Source organism: Camelina sativa, chromosome 14 (assembly GCF_030686135.1).
Source record: "Camelina sativa cultivar CO46 ecotype springtype chromosome 14, ASM3068613v1".
NCBI classification, from domain to species: Eukaryota; Viridiplantae; Streptophyta; class Magnoliopsida; order Brassicales; family Brassicaceae; genus Camelina; species Camelina sativa.
In genome coordinates this window covers 26,159,289-26,173,200 of record NC_141893.1, presented here as the reverse complement: position 1 = coordinate 26,173,200, position 13,912 = coordinate 26,159,289, and the positions used below count along the sequence as shown (strand labels likewise).

General features: G+C 35.2%; 3 protein-coding genes and 1 non-coding gene across 5 annotated transcripts; 3 read left to right on the top strand and 1 right to left on the bottom strand.

Annotated features, from left to right (window-relative positions):
• Window positions 1-1,462: 1,462 nt before the first annotated feature.
• Window positions 1,463-4,832, top strand: LOC104742220 (protein DCL homolog, chloroplastic). The gene is made up of 3 exons (XM_087485474.1): window positions 1,463-2,954; window positions 3,783-3,897; window positions 4,304-4,832. The coding sequence occupies exons 1-3, from the start codon at window positions 2,578-2,580 to the stop codon at window positions 4,478-4,480; spliced, it is 669 nt and encodes a 222-aa protein (XP_087341600.1). The 5' UTR covers window positions 1,463-2,577; the 3' UTR covers window positions 4,481-4,832.
• Window positions 4,833-6,970: 2,138 nt separating this feature from the next.
• LOC104742219 (ABSCISIC ACID-INSENSITIVE 5-like protein 5) lies at window positions 6,971-9,736 on the top strand. The gene is made up of 5 exons (XM_010463194.3): window positions 6,971-7,153; window positions 7,426-8,616; window positions 9,206-9,277; window positions 9,370-9,399; window positions 9,508-9,736. The coding sequence occupies exons 2-5, from the start codon at window positions 7,519-7,521 to the stop codon at window positions 9,580-9,582; spliced, it is 1,275 nt and encodes a 424-aa protein (XP_010461496.1). The 5' UTR covers window positions 6,971-7,153; window positions 7,426-7,518; the 3' UTR covers window positions 9,583-9,736.
• A 182-nt stretch (window positions 9,737-9,918) lies between these two features.
• On the top strand, window positions 9,919-11,925 carry LOC104742218 (uncharacterized). Of its 2 annotated transcripts, none has more exons than XM_010463192.3 (6): window positions 9,919-10,121; window positions 10,550-10,593; window positions 10,902-11,000; window positions 11,092-11,256; window positions 11,371-11,476; window positions 11,547-11,925. In XM_010463192.3, the coding sequence occupies exons 2-6, from the start codon at window positions 10,570-10,572 to the stop codon at window positions 11,723-11,725; spliced, it is 573 nt and encodes a 190-aa protein (XP_010461494.2). In that variant the 5' UTR covers window positions 9,919-10,121; window positions 10,550-10,569; the 3' UTR covers window positions 11,726-11,925. The 2 variants fall into 2 exon arrangements, with proteins under 2 accessions (XP_010461494.2, XP_010461495.2); XM_010463193.3 differs by having other exon boundaries at window positions 9,935-10,121; window positions 10,905-11,000.
• A 1,726-nt stretch (window positions 11,926-13,651) lies between these two features.
• On the bottom strand, window positions 13,652-13,723 carry TRNAP-UGG (transfer RNA proline (anticodon UGG)). The gene has a single exon. It is a non-coding gene; the product is annotated as a tRNA-Pro (tRNA).
• Between the last annotated feature and the right edge of the window lie 189 nt (window positions 13,724-13,912).

Genomic DNA, 13,912 nt, shown 5'->3' with positions numbered 1-13,912 from the left:
TAGGACACATGATACATTATTCTTGGTTGTTAAAGTATTTTATAGTTTTAATTTCACCCTAGCTATTTGACATCAAATTTTTATTTTATTATATTTTTACATCAAAATTTATTTTTTTCATACTTTATAAAGAGAGACTTGTTTCATTTGATTTAACATATAAAAATATATAATAAAATAGATGGAGTAAAATGTTGAATTTTATTTTTAAAAACCATTGTAGATGATAAAAAAAGAATGTATGTTGAATTATTAGGTGGAGTAAAAAAAAGATGATGTGGAGTGTCAACAAGTAAAAAAGAAGATGTTGAAAAAAATCAATGTACATAATTAATGATGTTGATAAAATGAGATGGCAAATTTGGCTGTTGATAAAATTCAGCACCGTTAAAAGAAAATTATAGGTCAATTTGATATGACATTACAAATTTTGATAGACCAAATTAGTAAATTGTTGGTTGCTTACATTTTTTTTGAGGGCAAAAATGTAGATGAGAACATGTGGATCACATTGATTGAATGTCCGAATTATTTTTTCAGTCAATTATTTCAAAATAATTTTATATATGTATATAAATAATTTAACATCTAAATTCATTATATTCATATTCTATAAATAGAGACTTGTTTCATTTTATTTGGACAAAAAAGGATTATATCATTATTTTTAAAAATATATATTTAATTTTGTAAAATTAAATAAATCTTTCTTATTTTATTTTAATTTAAATCAATAATTAATTGTTGTTATTAATAATCTGTGATCATAAAAACAAAAATATAAAGAAAAAATGAAACAAAAATGGTACAATATAATGTTGCAATTTTATTAAAAAAAATTATTGTAGAGGGTAAAAATTAATTGGTTGTTGAATTATGATGTGGAAGAGAGAAGATGATGTGAAATGTTAAAAAGTGTTGAATAAATTAACCATTGTACATAGTTACATGGATGTTATGTAGTTGAATAGTACTAATTGTCATGCTGGTTGACAAAAGTAAAAATCCTTGCATTTTTATCAATGTTTTATCCAATCAAAGTATTTGTGATCCTCATTATTAGTATGAGTGTTATGAATGAGAAAAGATGTACATATTTGTGAACATTAATATAGTTATAGTTTTCTTTTTTATAAACCTAACTAAATTCTTATCATAATGATTATATAATTTTTTTTTTGTTATTTTCCATTTAATAATTATTATCTTATGACAATACTCGTTTGATTATGACGCTTCTATAATTTATCTTTATTTGATTTTTGTTTTTCTTTTTTTTAACACCTTCTTCATTAACTTTAGTAAAAGATTACAAATGTATCAATAAGCATACAATTAAAGGCTCCGCAAACCATACAAACAAAGCTTAAGTATAATAAAATAATCGAAAAAGTGAAATTACATGTTTTGCTTGTAAATAAAAGTGAAATTAAAGGCTCCGCAAACCATTTCCATCTCCCGCACCAGGCGATGGGTTTGTTTTGCTTGTAAATAACGCCCATGATATATCCATAATCTCTTTTTTCTTGTTAACGTTCTTCAACAACAGTAGATGAAAGATTCTGAGATTTTCTATAAAACATGTCTTCTTCCCTTTCACCAGTTTGATCCTTTGTAAATATGAAATTCCTGGATCCCAAATCCGTCGACCGAGGCACCAATTGCAAGGAAGAGTTGCAACATGCCTCAATTGATTCACGGCTAAAATCTCAAGCCAAACTTCAAATAGAAACACAACATATTCAATCTGAAAATGGCAAGCCAAATCGACATCGTTGAAGGTGTATCCAACAACGTACATGAAAGATGCTTGAGCGAAATTGTTGGAGAACACTCCCCCACAGGCATCCAGATCTGGATTCAGAGTCCCCCTTTCTCGTTTCTTCATCACAAAATCAGAGATATGGATTTGGAAAGCAGAGTCATCGACTAGTCGGTGATGAATACAAATGATTTTAACCTTGAACCAAAGGATTCCGGTTGAAAAATTTCTGAGTGGAGAGACGCTGACACTATTCCGAGACTCTCGCCGGATTATGGTCGGAAGGAGAATCTCACAAAAGAAGAAAAAGATAATGAAACAATTGAACACTAACATCTAAAGATCACCCACCCGGATCATTTACCGATGGTAATACCTAAAGCTTTGTAGAAATTAGAGAAAGAAAACAATAGCCGACGTCGGAGAAGCCGACGCCGGCCAGAAACGGTGAGAATCACGAAAAGTTTTGTTTGGTCGCTTTGAAAATTGCCCATAGAAAGAAAACTGCTTCTCGTTTCACAGCCTATTTGATTTTTGTTTTTAATAATCTCAATTCAATTTCTCTTATCTTTGTGTTCATTTTACATTTTATTAAGCATCCATTGTTTATAAAAGAAAAAAAAAAAAAGAAAAGGAACTTGTAAGGTCCAATAAAGGCCCAAAATGAAAGACGTTCGTTCGTCTCCATCCGCCCATTCTCTGGTCGCAAGCTTTCCACGGTTCATCATCAGACTTCTGCGAATGGATAATGTAACCGTTTAGCTCTCTCTCTTCCCCCACTCTCTCTACACTTCCATTAAATCAATCTTACGGCCATGAGCTTGGCTTCCGTTTCCTGCTCGCCGCCACCGTGCTTCCGCTGCGGAGCTTACATCTTCTCCTTTTCCTCTTCTTCTTCTTCCTCACCTCTCTGTTTGTATTTCCCGCGTGGTGACTCTACTACTTCCCTCAGGCCTCGAGTTCACGCCTTGCGAACGGAATCGGACGGCGCTAGGATCGGTAACACGGAGTCGTACGGCTCCGACTTGCTTCGTCGGCCGCGTATCTCGTCGGGGGAAAGCTCCGAAGAGGAGGAGGAGGAGGAGGAGGAGGAGAACGGCGAGGGCGATGAGTTCGTCGATTGGGAAGATAAGATACTTGAGGTTACCGTTCCTCTTGTTGGATTCGTCAGGATGATTCTTCATTCCGGGAAGTACGTCTTTCGTTTTCCCAAATTCTTACGATCAGAATCAGTATAACACTGTTTGCCACTGCGTAATCGATTGCAATACTTCATACTAGATGCGGAATTCACACAGATTTTTGGTGTTTTTTATTGTCTAATTTAGTAGTTTACTTGCTGATATGATCGAAATGAGAGCTCAAGAGTCTCTCTGTTGTTCTGTGAGGTCCTATGAGTGTTTGTATCTGTTGATATGGTCATGTACTTTTAGATGTTGCTACTGCGTAAGCTCTAAGCATTTAGGAGGCAGTCGATTGCAGAATTTTATAGTCTAGATGGGGAATTTAACAATTGAGTGTTTGTTGGTTAATATGGTCATGTATTGGTTCTTGTTCTTCTGATCTTGCATGAGTCATGTCTAGAAGTATTTAGGAGGCTATCGATTGCGGATGATTCTTCATATTCTAGAAGGAAACGAGTGTTTATCGGTTGATATCATCATGTACTGGTATTTGTAGATATTGTGTAAGCTTTAAGCATTTAGGAGGAAATCGATTTCAGAACTTCATATTCTTGATGGGGGAACTTAACACTTGTTTGTCTAGTTGGGTTGATATGATAAAGTATTGGTTCTTGTTGTTCTGAGCTGCCCGCATGAGTCATGTATAATAGCATTTGCTTGGTTTGGTTTACGGTAGAGTTGAAAGAGTTTAGCTGCTTTCAATATGGATTAGATGTGAATTGCTGCTGCTTTTTTTTTTTTTTTTTTTTTATGTTCATCTGTTTAAAGAAAGAGTTCATGAGGAAATTCTCTTTTTTGATTCAATGGTAGCTCTGTGTGGCTTTTGAATTGTGCAGATATGCAAACCGAGATAGGCTAAGCCCCGAGCACGAGAGAATGATTGTTGAGATGCTACTACCTTATCACCCTGAGTTTGAGAAGAAGATCGGATGTGGGATAGACTATATTATGGTATGTTTTATGCTTTTAAGATTTTGAAACGACATGAGCTTTTTACTAAGTGGACATATTGCTTCTAATGGTTATCCTGAAAATTGATCTGACATTGTTTTGTTTTGGACAACTGTGGCATGTTTTCATTTTTGTTTCAGCGCAGACTGCATTTCTTTGTTTTACACATTTTCCATGATGGAAACAAGTCATTTATGTTAAATTCATTTAGACCACAAGCTGATCGACAGCTTTTTACATGTTCTTTGTAGTTAGTATGATCAGCATACATTTTCGTGTTTCAAAGATCGAGATAAATTATGAAGCGAGATATAAACTTCCTTACAGACTTATTTTACCTGCAAACCAGTACGTCGATATGCACATCAACTAATATTATCTCGATTACTTTGATTTGTGGTTGCAGGTTGGGCATCACCCTGATTTTGAGAGCTCTCGATGTATGTTCATAGTGCGAAGAGATGGAGAAGTAGTTGACTTTTCGTATTGGAAATGCATAAAAGGTTTGATAAAAAAGAAGTATCCGCTGTATGCAGACAGTTTCATCCTCAGACATTTTCGCAAACGTAGGCAGAACAGATGAATGAAGCCTTATCTAGATTTTCAAACTCAAAACGCTCATAGACTCGGATCCTCATCATCTCCCAACTCTACATCCTACAAGGTTTTGGAATGAGAAGTCAGACACAGAAGATCCCAGTCACTATTTTTCTTTGAGTTGGAATTATGAATGGAACTTTCTTGAAAATATGGTTTCTGCAGGAGATATGAGAGCATTAGAACCATCAGAAGTTTTAATATGTTCATTATCTAAAATCTTTAGCATTTATATGATGAAATCTTTTACACTGAAATTATGTGCAGAGGTAGAGAAACAGTACACTTGTGTGCAGTGCAGGGCTTGAATATTCAGATAATGTTTTTAAGTTTTATAATCAGTCCTGAGTTTGGTTTGGTTAATCGAAATAGATACAAAGGTTAATTAGACCAATAACTAAATCTTGGCCAAAAAATAATGAATATACAACGTGCAATGATGTAACCATTGCTAAAAAAGTTAAAACCAGTAATCGTGCCTATTTTTTTGGTAATGTTCGGTTCGGTGTAGAACAAAAATATTTACCTCACATTTTTTTGTTTTGGTTTTTGGTTGTATTACTTAACAATAATTTAATGACCATCCCTAGTCCATGCTAGAATACTTTTTAAAGACTTTTTTAAGTAACAACCAATCAGAGCCTAATAACTAAATAAAAATACTTAAACAGTTGTAGTAGTTTTTGGATCAAGATAAAAAAATATAATATTTGAAAAACTATATAATTTTTGTTTAACATCAAAAACATAACTCAATGCATAAGTTAGAAAATTTAACCAATAATAAAAAATATTATAGAATGTTAATAGTCAGTGGCGGAGCTAGGAAATTAGTTTATCAAGGTCAAAATAAATTTTAAGGTGTCAATTATGTTGTTAAATTTTTTTATAAGGGTCAATTGTGCTATTTTACCAGGGTCAAATTGATTTTTTCTTTAAAAATTTAACCAGTTTTAAAAATTCACCAGGGTCATTTGACCCACATGATCCTATATTGGCTCCGCCCATGTTAATGGTCACAGAAGTTAAATAAATTAAAAGTATTTAATAAAATGAAACAGAAAGAAAATCTCTAAGGGACTGTTATTGGAGAGAATGTTTAAAAAAAAAATTCCAAGCAAATTAAAAACTACTAGTATAGTACTATAGTCATTGGTCAATTATGTACTTAAGAAGAAAAGACTACTATAAACTATAAGTTAATTGAGAGCATTATTGTACTTGTGCTAATTCTTTAAACCTAAAAACTTGTAAAGGTTTAATAAAATGAAACAGAAACTAAATCTTTAAGACATCTAATTACACATTGAAAGAGAGAGAGAGAGGGTGAATGTTTAAAGAACTTTTCCAAACAAATTAAAAACTACTATAGTCAATGATGTACTTAAGAAGAAAAGACTACTATAATTAGTGAATTGAGAGCATTATTGTCCTTGTAGTTAATTCTTTAAACCTGAAAACGCAAGGTGGGTTCTATTTCAATATAATTGGACCTAACCAAAAAAAAAAACCAGGTACGTGGACCAATGTAAACTGTAAAGAAGTAAAGAAGACTCTTTGGTTTCTGACATCTTCCCACAAAAACAAAAGTGGGATGTGAAAGCAAAAATAATGTGTCCGTCCACGTTACATCGACGATCGACGGCTGAGATTTGGGTTACTATTTGTCTGTCTAATCGACGTTGGTTCGTTTTTTGTTAATGTTGGTTGGGACAGTGATGGCGCGACACGTTCTTTCATTTACAACTACTTTTTTTTCTTTTAAACTTTTTTAATTAGAGGACCAAAGAAGTAAGTGGACCGATCAATAAATAAACAAAAACTCAATTGATTGATTATTTGGGACTTTGTCACTTCGGGAAGGGTTTTCAATTCACTCGTGAATAAAATATTAACTGATTTGTTTTATAGTTAAAAATAAATAAAACTACATGTTAATTGGCTAACTAGTAAGTTGACTTAAAAAACAAAATAAATAAATTCAATAGGCTATAATCTTCTCATAGTATCTAGATTTTTGAGAAGTTTAGATAAAAATGTGAATAATAAATTTTGAATTCGTTCAAAACAGTTTTAGACGTAGATATCTTTCTCATTTGGAAGTTGGAATATCTCATTTGGAAGTTAGAATATCTTAAATCACTCTTAACTCTGTTTCATTCTTTTCAACAATTCTGATATTCCAGTTCCAGTAGTTGGATTACATTATAAATAGTTGAATCTCATATTTGTTTTTATACTTTATTTAAAATTGTATAAACAATGAGAAATAATATCGTAAAGAAAACTATTTATAATGTGGTTCGTGGTTTGGTTTCTAAAAATAGTATCAATTTTGTAAATACATATACTTAAAACTTATATCCAAATTGTTGGATAGAAAAATAACATGAAGCTAAGAACGACAAAGAAAATAAATGCGTAAAATCAAAAAGTAACATTAGGAAAAGAAAAAGAAAAGAGTCAAAGTGACTCCAGAAAATAAAATATTATACAAAAGTATATACCAATTTACTAAAGTGCTCCAGTAGTATTTATTTGGATGGTTAGGAGACAGAGAGACACTTGGCTCACCAGACAAAACACCTAAAACGAAGAAGCAAGCAGACATTTTGAATTTTTGGGCAGAGACGAAGCCACACGAATCAAACCGATAAAGGTATAGAGGTCTTATAGATTTATATTCTCCTGATATTTCATCTCTGTATGTTTGTGTGTGTAGAAAGAAACTGTGGATATTGCTACGCTTGCTCATCATCTTCTTCTTTTAATTCTTTCCATTTATGTCCATACTTAATTTTTGGATAAATTACTAATTTTGCTTATGTTTTCTCATAAACGCATTTATATTTATACCCCCTTGTTTGTTGAATCTGATTTTATCCATTTGACTTAACTTTTCTGAGTTTGTTAATGTATTGGGTTTTGCAGATTTCTACAAATTAGGGCTCTGAATACTAAAAAGTTTGGATTTTTTCAGATCCAGTAATAGGTTAGGTTGGAAACAGATTTTTGCAGAAAAAAATGGATGGTAATATGAATTTCAAGAACAACAATTTGGGGAATGAGCCACCAGGAGATGGTGGTGGTTTAGGAGGGTTGACTAGACCAGGGTTGACCAGACAAGGTTCTATATACTCTTTGACGTTTGATGAGTTTCAGAGCAGTTTAGGGAAAGATTTTGGGTCTATGAACATGGATGAGTTGTTAAAGAACATATGGACTGCTGAAGAAACACAAGCCATGGCTAGTGGTATGGTTCCAGTTGCTGGTGGAGGACAAGAAGGGTTGCAGTTGCAGAAGCAAGGCTCGTTGACTCTGCCTCGAACGCTTAGTCAGATGACGGTTGATCAAGTTTGGAAAGATCTCTCCAAAGTTGGCAACAGTGGAGGAGGAGGAACAAACTTGTCTCAGGCTCAACAAGTTCAGGCGCAGAATCAGAGTCAGAGTCAGAGTCAGAGTCAAAGGCAGCAAACGTTAGGTGAAGTGACTCTGGAGGAGTTTTTGGTCCGCGCTGGTGTTGTAAGAGAGGAAGCTCAGATTGCTGCAAAAGCTCAGATTGCTGAGAACAATAAAGCCGGTTACTTTGGTAATGATGCTAACACGGGTTTCTCTGTTGGGTTTCAGCAACCTTCTCCACGAGTTGTTGCCGCTGGTGTAAATCCTTTGCAGGTTCAAGGTTCTAGTTTGCCTCTGAATGTTAATGGAGCTAGATCAACATACCAGCAACCGCAACAACAACAGCCAACAATCATGCCTAAGCAGCCTGCTTTTGGTTATGGAACACAAATTGGTCAGCTTAATAGTCCTGGGATAAGAGGTGGTGGCATTATGGGATTTGGAGATCAGTCTCAAACGAACAATATGGGCTTGGTCAATGGTGGTGCTGCTGCAATTCCTGGAGCTGTGGGTGTTGATGCTGTGTCTCCTGTTACACCATTGTCATCAGAAGGGATAGGGAAGAGTAATGGTGATTGTTCATCACTCTCTCCGTCTCCTTACATGTTTAATGGTGGTGTGAGGGGTAGAAAGAGTGGTACTGTGGAGAAAGTTGTTGAGAGGAGGCAAAGGAGAATGATAAAGAACCGAGAATCAGCTGCAAGGTCACGAGCCAGGAAACAGGTAAAATGTTTTATCTCTTCATCACCATCTTTCTATATGCTCTTGATTGTGTTATGCGCCAAAAAGACTTGTAAAAGCAAAGTTGGTTGGCTATCTTGTAGTTTAGTTTTTCTTTAGCCCCACAATGAAGTGTTAAAATCATAGCGTTAAGTGTCTTATCTATTTAAAATGGTGTAGCAAACAGAATTATTGAGACTTGATTGAAAACTTGCATAAGTACTTGTGTTTCTTGTGGTTGAATGAATCTTGGAAACAAATATGAATGTTCTGGTTTTGGCGTATATACATGTTGCATCCACAGATGTTCACAGCAGACCAGACCATATAGATTGGAATGTAATTTGCTAATGTCTCAGTGGCTCAGAGTATTTATGGGTTTAAGTCCATCAAAAGAAGTTATAGTGACTCCATTTTTGGTATTTTTATGAGGGAAGGTAAAGAGGGGTGATTGGTGCTACCAAAACATAAAACTTAAGAAATTAGACATGTCACATTCCATCTGAGTTATATAAATATGAGTGTCTTACGGTTTGAATGACATGCTAATATATCTCTGAAGCTTCTCAGTAGTGCTTAATATTATTTGTAGGCTTATACTGTGGAGCTCGAAGCAGAAGTTGCAAAGTTGAAGGAAGAGAATGACGAGTTACAAAGAAAGCAGGTAACCGACCAATATCTCAGCATCACATGTGCCCATAATTATGTACATTTCTTTTAGTTACATACTAATCATATGCCTCCATGTTTTTACAGGCAAAGATTATGGAAATGCAAAAGAATCAGGTAAATAGTCGTTCCCATTGTAACACTAAACTCATCAGTACCGCTGTATGCAAATCTCTAAACTTATAAAACTCTGCTGTTTCCGTGCTGTGTATGTTTATAAAACAGGAGATGGAGTTGAGGAATCTTGTTCAAGGAGGTCCAAAGAAAAGGCTGAGGAGGACAGAATCAGGACCTTGGTGAATCAGTGCTCATACTTAGTTTTTTCTGTACATGAAATCACATCCCACTTAGTTAGTTGTTTAGTTTGAAGACTTAATAGAAAAGAGCTTTCCTCGTTTACATTGTAAGCTCTCTCCATATATACACAGGATCATCAGAATCTCTTTTTGCTCTATTCCCTTTTGTGTGTGTGTGTGTTTAGTCGTTGCTTGTTTGTCTCTGTACAACCTCCAAATGCAGTTTCTTGATCGTGGAGATACCACCAATTTAACATAACGCAGCGTTCTTAACGCGGAATAAAGTTAAGTGTTCGTACTTAGTAGTATGGTTGGTTTCTCTGTCCTCAAGTTAACAAACATGCCAAAACTATGACATTAAAAAAAAAAGTTAAATCTGATTAATAAGCAAAAAAAAAAGTTTCACACTTCACGCCATTTTCGTTTCAAGTCTCATTCTCTCTCTCACTTGGTCGCTCAAATACTCCCTCTTCTCGAACCTGCAAAACCCTTGTTTCGTTTCGTCTCTTAGGTCTCTGGTCAGGAATCAAACACGATTCTTAGGTATGTCGTCGTCGTACCCAACTCGATCTTTCCCATGTATAAATGTTGATCATGACTTAATCCGCCATGTCCTGTAATGGGTTTATTATTGTGATGTTCCTAAATCCTAATGTATGCTTGAAATTTAGGACATTTTTGATATATCTTGTGTAACTAGTGTTTCTGATTTTGTGGAAACGAGCACAAAAATTGTTTCTTTCTTACATTTTTTTTATCAAATTTAGTGAACTCAAAGGTCTCAAATTAGTGAGTTTGAGATTTTTGGATTTTTTTGCTTTTATCTCTCTGCTGTAAAATGTTGCAAGGTTTTGGGAGCGAACCAAGCTTTTTTTTTTTGTGAAATCTGACCACTCTTTAGTTGTCTTTGGTGTGATTGATTTTAACACGAAGATTGGAAACTGATATTTTTGCTACTCCAACTTCTTCAGAAATTAAAGAGAAGATAGGAATGGCACCCAGAGGAAGGAAAAAGGTAAAGCTTTATTGTTACATTGAGGATTAAAGAGATTGGTTAGGGATGTGTGGTTTGGACTTGGGTTTTCATACTTAAGTAAGCTTTGATGTTACATAGAGGACTGAAAAGATCAGTGAGGTGGAGGTTTGGGACTTGGGAGAATAGAATATGCACTAGGTTTCATACTTAGGCTTTCTGGTTTGTTTCACTTGGATTGCTAATGAAAAATAGAAATCTGTTTGATGAGTGTTCTTCATTCTTTTTCTATGATTTTCTCTCTTTTATAGTGTTTTAAATTGCTACTTGTCTTCTCCTTGTTTTTGCAGCAGATTGGATTGAGGCGAGAGGATGCAGCACGAGACCGCATGAAAGAGTATGGGTTTGACAAGCGTGTTATCAATGCGAGTATCAAGCACGTTCTAGAGGTTTGTTTCAAAGTCTCCAATTTTCCTTGGTTGATAAAATAAACTTTCTTTTGAAACTTGAAAGTGATTCCTTACTCAATTTGGATTTCAGGTGTATGGTGAGGACCAATGGTTTCTGATAGAGGATGGTAACTATGCTGCCCTCCTTTCTATTTGCCTTGAAAAGCAAGAGGAACAATCCAAACAATTGGTGGCCAAGGAACAAGAAGAAATGGGTCTGGTAAAACAAGAAGAAGAAGAAGAAGAAGAAGAGCAGGTGATTTGTTCTTCTTGGTCACAAATTTGTTGCTTTCATGATCAGAGACTATTGAATGGTTTCTTGAACCCATATGCTACTTAACATGTTATATTATCATCTTGTGCACTACAGGAGGCTGATGCATTATCGATCACTAACGAAGCAGTCATGAACTCATCACCGCCAGCTTTTCAATTCGTAGAAGCTTCAGTATATAATGCACGCCATTCTGTTGGAGGTATACTCATATCGACAGCAATCTCAAGGCATGAAACTTTTTTTTTACTGAGGTCAAAATCATTCTTTAGGTGCCCAGAGTTCTCACTGTGGGTGGCTAAGCAGTGAGGAGGAGACAGATTCAGATAAGGATGAGGGTAGTAATGGTGATGATGATGAGATGATTCAGCTAACTCCAGAACCTCTCTGTGAAGAACTTGAAGAGCTTCTCAGGGAAGTATATGGACAGAAGAAGATGAAGCACAACTAAGGAGTCATAAGCTCATGTAACGACAGTTAATATCTATCAAACTTATGTTAAGAGACTAAGAAGTGTAGTGAAAGAGTAAGCTAGTATTAGAGTAAAAAGGTAAAAGACCCCCTCTCACAAATATGTTTAGGTCTTTAAATATTGGTTTAATTTAGTTTTTAAGAAGAATTGTCATGAGGTCTAAAAGTTCTTTGATATAATTTGTGTCGCACTTTATGGCAACTTTTATAGTTAATAGGAACCATAATTAGTATGATATAGTATTATAACACCGCGACAAAATCCACTTATCCAAAAATCCAAACCAAATTACATTAGAAAAAGATAAGTGTATTTTGGTGAAATAAGTAATCAAATCAAATATTTTAAACTTCTCTGCATGTCTCTAAAATCAGGGTATCATAATTCACCCTCACTAATAGATCGTAACGTTTTCGTTGCACACCAAAACCGTTACCCCCGACAGCATGAGCCCAGTTGACTCCACACTCATCTGGGTTTGGCTCTAATACCATTTGTAACTCCCCGACCGCCACCTCTCAGTGGCCCTATGTTCAATCACAGTCCATGGGCCCACCTTCCTTAATAGACCTCACGTCCTCTCACTAGGCCTGTGTGCCCATCCATATCAGACGGCCGGTTTGCTACGTCCGAGAGGCTTTAAAGACTTGTTATCGTCCCTACAAATCACCACATGATCTTTCCATGTGTTTGTCCTCACTCGCACAGTTATGGAAGTCACTTCTCGGAAGGTCACCCATCCTTTCAGGACCCTTGACCAAAACGATAAGTGCACTTTGGTGACATAGGTGGCCAAATCAATTCTTTTAAACCTCTCTGCATGTCCCTGAAACCGGGATATCACAAAAGTCAACAGGACATTCCGAGAATCAAACTCGGGACCTCTCGCACCCAAAGCGAGAATCATACCACTAGACTAAATGTCCTGTTGCTAAGCAATTACGTTTAAACATTGAAGATCGCATTTGGTCAAATGGTGGTCTTGTGCTCTAATTTGACTTTTACTTAATAATTTAGTCTTGATAGAATGTTTCAGATCTATATTCTATGAGATCTCTTTCAATTCAGTCTAATGGTACCATCTTTGAATGTGTATTACTGGTTTGCAAATGGACTCTCGATTGAAACAGACCAGATATATATTGATCCACTTGTTCAAACTTCTCTGGCCAAAACTCATTATTTGCTACATTTTTCAGTCGGCTTTCTTACATCAATCACTGAAAAGCTCTCAGGTGTTCAAGATCTTGTCGTAAATTTTGACTTGGTTATACCACTATACAAAATTCTTGGTTATTAGCTAGTACCTTAAACAATACCCTAGTAATATAAGTGAAGCTTTATGTATATAGTGACTAGTCACGGTTATTAGATGAATGTGATCTGTGAAAAAGCATTATCCAATACAAACATATGCAAAGATTCTGAGATGTAAGGTACAACATATGGTTTTGAAAAATGTCAACGGGCATTCTGAGAATCAAACTCGCGCCAAAAGCTATAATCATACCACTAGACAGTCGAGTCTAGACCATATTCCCAGTTAATAGCGTCTTTAAGTTAAACGCATTCTTTTTTCCTTACCCTTTGTGGAAAGAATAGTTCTAGGTTTGTAATTCTTCTTTTGGGACAATAGAGTGGAAATGCATGTTGTTCAAGGTGTTTTTTTCATTTTTTTTGTATCTAGCAGTTTCAATGGAAGTGGCAATAAGTTCAATCTATTTTACTTGTGATGCTTGAAACTGTTGTTGTAAAGAAAATCTAAGACCAAAGCTAGCTTTTGTATATTTATTTATATCTGAATGTAGTTTGTGACAAATTAGAAACAAGGACTTGGAACATTATTATATGCATTTATTCTCAGCTGCCATTTGGACGATGTCTCACAAGGAAAAAAAAGTTAATGGGGCATTCCGAGAATCGAACTCGGGACCTCTCGCACCCAAAGCGAGAATCATACCACTAGACCAAATGCCCTGTTGTTGATATTAATCATGCAATGCACAACTGTGTTTGGATACCAATTTAAGGGTGTGTCACTTCCTATAGTTATCTCTTGAAGAAATCAATAGCATTCAGCTAGTGACGTTTTGTGTTTATTCCGTTATCAAGAAACTGTTTTCTTATTGCATAATGCGAGTCAGTAAACGTCAAAGCCAAGGTACA